Source organism: Colletotrichum scovillei, assembly GCF_011075155.1.
Source record: "Colletotrichum scovillei strain TJNH1 chromosome Unknown Contig00010, whole genome shotgun sequence".
NCBI classification, from domain to species: Eukaryota; Fungi; Ascomycota; class Sordariomycetes; order Glomerellales; family Glomerellaceae; genus Colletotrichum; species Colletotrichum scovillei.
Genome location: NW_023336268.1, coordinates 596735 through 603275, shown reverse-complemented (window position 1 = coordinate 603275; position 6541 = coordinate 596735). Strand labels below are relative to the sequence as shown.

The 6541-nt window shown below is 54.2% G+C and overlaps 1 protein-coding gene across 1 annotated transcript; it reads left to right on the top strand.

The window, feature by feature from the left end:
• Positions 1-990: 990 nt before the first annotated feature.
• On the top strand, positions 991-4089 carry HER10_EVM0008505 (guanine nucleotide-binding protein subunit beta). The gene is made up of 5 exons (XM_035478023.1): positions 991-1883; positions 1989-2707; positions 2778-2867; positions 2928-3047; positions 3107-4089. Exons 1-5 carry the CDS (start codon positions 1754-1756, stop codon positions 3125-3127), a joined length of 1080 nt encoding a protein of 359 aa, XP_035328269.1. The 5' UTR covers positions 991-1753; the 3' UTR covers positions 3128-4089.
• The last annotated feature ends 2452 nt before the right edge of the window (positions 4090-6541 follow it).

The following is a 6541-nucleotide window of genomic DNA, read 5'->3' as shown; positions in this document are numbered from 1 at the left end:
GGCGCCATCTTGACATCTGCTCCCTCGCATCATGCTCCCGTCGCGCCCTCATTTCGTACTCTGTACACTTTTCTGCCCGGGAAGTAATTACCGTCGGCGTTTTTTTGCGGCCGAGCGCAATGTGTGAATATTCACCAGCCATCATTGACTGATGTGTCTACCTCTTCCTTCCTATGACCAATTCCATCTTTCCCCGCGGTATCGTACATGGCTTCTCTTGTCTTGAATTTGATAGTAGCAGAAGTCGTTGCACACATGATTTCCATCTACTCTGCGAATATGCAGGCTGCGGCAACTTCATCTGACCTTGACGCAAGGACTTAGCCTCCGGTACTTCCAACTAGTACGCAGTAAGGTAGGCCTCCCAGACGGCCAGCGCTTGGTAGTGGTAGGTACCCTCCCTCTTGCTTTGTACCTGCTTCAAGCTTGAGAGGGTCGACCGATTCACTGTCCCAGGACCCCACCAGACGGACGGTCGACCACTTTTCATTGTCCCTAGTAACCTGCACATACGAAATACCCCTGGCCACTGCCAGCCCCGAATCCTAGCTTGGTCCAGGTTCAGGCCCAAGGTTCCGCGGCGGCAGCAGCGCAGCGCAGCAGAGAAGACGTGCAGCGGTATCCGTACGGGCCATCAGCGACAATTGCGGGAGCTGTATCCATAGCGTAGGTGCGTGGGTACTCTGTACGGATAGGGAAATCAACAAGCAGGCTGGAGAAACAGAAAGAGAGAAAGAGAGAGAGAGTGTGTGCGTGAGAAAGAGAGAAACAAACACTTGAAGCCTGGAGAGAGAAAGAAAGCATCGGGAGAGGAAGAGGAAAAAAAAAAGAGAGGCAAAAGAGGAGGACCCACTTCACCTCGCTCTACATACACAGGTACTGCGCAGAGTCCAGGGTACCTCTGCTCCGTACCTTACGCAGTACCTTAAGGTACACGGCGACGGCCCCGTCCCTTGATCCTCCTCTCGCTCCCCTTCACCTCACTCACCATCTCAGTGTTTGCCCCCCTCCGTCCAGTCACCAGTCCCTTCTCGTCCTGTTCCCCGTCCAGTTCTCTCCTCTTTTTTTTCCCTCCCATCTCTTCCTCCGTCCACTGCCAGCCAGCCATCCCAATCCACTTAGCATTTTGTGGCATTGTGCTCCATACCTTGCCTCTCCTCTCCCGCACCCGCCCATCTCTCTCTCTCTCTCCCTCTCCTGTTCCTGTCCCTGTCCTGTTCCTGCTTGTTCCTGCTCTGGCTCTTGCTGCTCCTGCTCCGGCTCCTGTCCACCCGACTACTGGGTTTTCTGCATAAGACCTCCCCCCCAGTTGACAGTGGCCCCCTCCCACCGGTAGGTACCGCTAAACAGACCGACGAATCGCAGTCAAGGCAGGTACCTGCGCTTCCTCTCTAATAATTCAACCACCCCCCAGGCCGACCATCATTTCCTTTCCACCCTGCTGTTTTACTGGTCCGCGCAAAGCAACCCCCCCTGGAGCTTGCATTCCCCTTCCATCTGGAACTGGACAACCACCACACCTCTCTTTCCTCCCTCTCCACCGACTCCCGCTCAATTTCAATTCCAACCCTCAACCCTCATCCAACGACCGACGACCACCTCCTCCCGATCCGACCTCCTCGCCCGCTTCCACCACCACCACCATCACCACCCCCATCATCGCCGTTTCTATCGCTGCCGCCTCTTTTCATCAGCTGCCGCCTCTTTCGCTCCGCCACCCCATTGATCGAGGCCGAAACGACAGTCCACGACGATGAACTCTCAAGGCCAGAACGATGTGTCGCCCGAGGCGATGCAGGCGCGCATCCAACAGGCGCGACGCGAGGCTGAGACACTCAAGGACAGGATCAAGCGGAAGAAGGATGAGCTCGCCGATACTACTCGTGAGTTTTCCCATCGTCAATTCATCGTCGATTGCCATCGCCTCTCTCTCAATTGAATCCCCCGATCGCTCCTCGTCACGCTAACCACACATGTTCGACCAACAGTCCGCACTGTCGCCCAGCAGGCCCACGAGCCGATCCCAAAGAACCAGCTGATGAAGGCTAAGCGCACGCTCAAGGGTCACTTGGCCAAGATTTACGCCATGCATTGGTCTACCGATAGAAGACATCTTGTCTCCGCCTCGCAGGATGGAAAGCTCATCATTTGGGATGCCTACACGACGAACAAGGTCCACGCCATTCCCCTCAGATCATCCTGGGTCATGACCTGTGCCTACGCCCCCAGCGGCAACTACGTCGCTTGCGGTGGTCTCGACAATATTTGCTCCATTTACAACCTCAACCAGCAGAGAGAGGGTCCCACCCGCGTCGCGAGGGAGTTGTCTGGCCATGCCGGTTATCTTTCATGCTGTCGCTTCATCAACGACCGCAGCATCCTGACCTCTTCTGGTGACATGACATGTATGAAGTGGGATATCGAGACGGGCCAAAAGGTTATCGAGTTCGCCGACCACTTGGGCGATGTGATGAGCATCAGTCTCAACCCCACCAACTCCAACACATTCATCTCAGGTGCCTGCGACGCTTTCGCCAAGCTGTGGGATATCCGTGCCGGAAAGGCCGTCCAGACGTTTGCCGGCCACGAGTCCGACATCAACGCCATCCAATTCTTCCCCGACGGCCACTCCTTCGTCACCGGCTCCGATGACGCTACCTGCCGCCTCTTTGATATTCGTGCTGACCGCGAATTGAACCTTTACGGCGTAAGTGGGCTGGCGCGACCTTTGAGGGAAATCATTGGACCCCTGATTGCTAACTTGCTCTCTGATCCAGTCGGAATCTATTCTCTGCGGCATCACCTCCGTGGCGACCTCAGTCTCTGGACGCTTATTGTTTGCTGGCTATGACGACTTTGAATGCAAGGTATGTTGGGAATCTCGATAGCCTAATGGGGGCGAACTGATTACTAAACCCTTCTTGCAGGTCTGGGATGTGACTCGCGGAGAAAAGGTCGGCTCTCTCGTCGGCCACGAGAACAGAGTTAGCTGCTTGGGCGTTAGCAACGACGGCATCAGCTTGTGCACAGGATCATGGGATTCACTTGTATGCAAACACCTCCACCCAATATTCCTGGAATTCTCCATACTGACCGATGGCAACAGCTCAAAATCTGGGCATACTAAACCACCACCCCGACCCCGATAACGACGAAGTCCTGTCTGGATATACTGGTTCCAGTACGCGCGAAACCATTTTAATCTTCTGTCGAGTGGTTATTTGGCCAACTTAATTTTCGAAACCCTGGTGCTGCCCTTTTCTAATCCGCGAGTACTGGCACACACAGGACGAAGTCACGACATACCTGCTCATACCAAAGCTCACTTTTCTCATCGTCTACCACTCCAGCTGGAGCCGCCCTTCCGCAGGCATGGGCGGCTGTAGGAACTAAACAGGGCCCCCTTTTCTCTATTGTCACGCCAGCCACCACCAATCATCGTCATCGTCAAAACGATTCTTTTGCACCATAGTTCTCTTTTTTTTTGGGCCTCATTCTAGCACCTGGTTGTTAGATTAGGCGGTTTGTAACACACGGGTGGGTTTTCCACATGTGGCCTTTCCCGAGTCATGTCTGCTTCACATCTCCTGCAACGTCTGCCACCGGATCCGGATACGACAGGACCGCCAAGGAGGGAACGGAATCGAGGCATTTTGATACCCCAACGAAATCCAACCCTACAAACGCATAGACAAGCAAAGCGCGCGACTCCGACATCGACCAAACTCTCGCGCCTCGGGAGGGGAAAGTGCTGCAATTCGCAACAAGGAGTTTTCTATACCATCGAAAAGAGTTTTTCTGTCGTCGTCCGATAATCCCCTTGTCGCTTAGTTGTCCGTCGAGAAAAAACACGCGCCGCATCGTTCGATCCCGCATTTCCTTATTTCCTCGATTCCACCCGTGGGCGTCGGTTCGGTAGACGAAAGCACCGCATGTCGCCCCGCCATGTCGTCCGAGGCGACGCGAAGCCGAAGTATAGTAGAGACAAAAACGAATTGCCTCGTAGTAAGGCGGGAAGAAACAGGGCTAGTCGACCGGGAGGTCGGTTTGTTTTAGGCGGCGAGTTGTCATTTCCGTATACAAAGGGGGCGAGTTGATGTCGTGCGGCAACAGTGGTCGAACCCTAGTTTTCCCGGGAGGGTTGTGTTTATTTGGATGGCACGGGGGAGGGTTTGGGTTGAAGCCCAACGGGAAATCAGGGTGCGACAGAAGCCACCTACAGAACGAAGACATGTGTGCATGGGCGTGGGTGGAAGTGATGAAGATGTGTTTTTTCTTCCTTGCGTGGTCGCCTGCCTGAAGCCTTCCTTTCCTCCTATACCTACTTGTTGCCTGTACTATAGCTCGCGCTCAATGCTCGTTCATCCTCTGTTCAAGTGCCGATTGCCTTGGCAAGTGAGTAATATGCATGTCTTAACTATGCTAACCAGAATCTGCTGCCTCACACGATTTCAGTAGGCAAGTGGCTCCCTTTAACAGCATTAGACGAGGTTCACAGACGACAGCGAGATGGCCAAAGCGCAGTTACGAATGCGACGCGTCTGACTGTACTACTGACTGCAAGAAAGAACGAGGATTTCGAAGGGTTCAGCTTCATCCCAAGGGACGCTACGGCATCAAATCGACAGCGGCACGGTACACGGAATAGGAGCCTTGGCTTTGATCACGGTCAAGTAGGCAAACGAATGACGAATGACGGGTGGAGGACGTTGGTTGGAGATGTTAACTTTTTCCATGAGTATAAAGAACATGGGACGGATTCCGAACCAGTTCCTCGGAAGTTCCGACGTTGAAGAGCTCGCTCGCCTGGAAGATGACGTTGTGGGAGAGCGCCTCCATATGATTTCTTCGATGTGTCGAAAGCTGAGGCTTTGGGAATTCGTTGGGCGGCGAAGACGGGAGAGACGGAAAAGGGGGGGATGCGATTGGAGGTCTTGAAGCAGCGCAGATGCGGCGTGGGTCTGTCTGTCATGGAAGAGGGGGACAGGAGGGCCCCGAGAGAAGGAACGATTCGGATCAACAAAGCTAGTGGTGAGTTGTGTCTCTGGGGAACGCAAAGGCCGAATACTTACCGTACGGTTCTCCTCGGAGCATCCGGAGAGATCATGAGAAGAGGCCGGCGGCGTGACCCATCGAAGCGGCGGAAGTGGAGAACGGGGATCCAGAAATCTCGGCGACACGCGGTTCCGGCGCGGTGGGGCCATCTCGGAAGCTGATGAAAGGCTGAAGGACACTGGCCCTTTGCGCAGTAGGCAAGTAAGGAAGACTGCATATGGAAGCCACTTGGCAGCATAACCAGTAGAATTACTGAACCTTTCCCCTCCTGATACAATGATTTTGAGTTATCCGGATGGAGGGGAAGGATAGAAGGAGGGGGGACGGACCACGGCGTGAGGTTCGTCTGTTGATGGCCATCCCCTCCCCCCATTTCGTTGCCACGTGAAGGACAGGCCACTCGGAGTTTGGCTCTGCCGTTTGGCGTACTGTCGTACGGTTCGATTACCCAATCACTCGCTGATTTTGCCTAGCTTTTCAGTTAGCGAATGGGGTAGCAAGATGCAAGAGGCTCTCAGATGAGACGACGGGATTGCCCGAGTCAGCTTCCCGCGTTGGAATGGTGCCTTTTTAAACGTGAGCGGGCGTTCTTGTCTGGCGGTATTGGGGAAATGCGGTAGTTCGTTAGATGGTGAAGGACGACGGGAACCGTTGCTGATTTCTCCTGTTCTCGTGGGGGGGAAAGAAGCCTGCGAGCTGCCTTCTATGCATGTGGCGTTCATTGCAGGAGCTTCGAGAAGCACTTGCAATGGGCTTTGAAAACTTCGGAATTGAGATCATTTCCAGCACAGACGATGAGGATCGCAGGAGAAACGCTCAGACTAAAGAAGCATGCGGTGGGAAATATACCACCTCGATGGGTTGCATATGTCCGGCCGCGGGTGTTGAAGATCGTTCAGGCCACAATCTGTAGCGGCTCCCGGCTACTGCAAAAGGAGTTAGCAAAAGAGAAGCTAGGGACGGGCCCGGGGAAGGGAGGAAGAGAAGGGCGAGCAAGAAGAATTTGGTGGCTGAGGCCCTATGTTTGAGTTATACTTGGAAATCTCGATGCGCTTGCGGATGCAAAGATCCTGGTAGCCACGACGTATGCGTAGATTAGAGCACTTCGATGCCTACCGTGTATCCGTAGTGTGTATCGAGTAGCCACCGTCGAACCGCACTGGTGTTTTGGATGATACTTTTCTGTGCCTCGGTCGATCTTCATTAAAGCCGGTGGGATGCATGCTGCATGAGCCGAGGAGGAGGAGGCAACGTGTTTGACAGAACTGTACGTGTCGCCGGCAGAGCCTGATACAGTCAACGCTCATCCCTCGAGTTTTCCGCCCTTCTCGTGATCAGAGCATATGCAAATGTCAGGTCACTGTGATCGGATAACGACTAGAGCATGTGCAGCGGCATTGTGCCGGCAGTGTGCAGCTGTCGGTGTGGCGAGGCGCAGAAGCCAAGTTGGGAGTCTGAGGGTTATTGAGAAATGCACGAGTAAACG

Coding starts and splice junctions, on each gene's coding strand:
- HER10_EVM0008505 (XM_035478023.1), top strand. CDS start 1,754: ATGAACTCTCAAGGCCAGAACGATGTGTCGCCCGAGGCGATGCAGGCG. Junction 2,708..2,777: donor GCGAATTGAACCTTTACGGC/GTAAGTGGGCTG, acceptor TCTCTGATCCAG/TCGGAATCTATTCTCTGCGG. Junction 2,868..2,927: donor ATGACGACTTTGAATGCAAG/GTATGTTGGGAA, acceptor CCCTTCTTGCAG/GTCTGGGATGTGACTCGCGG.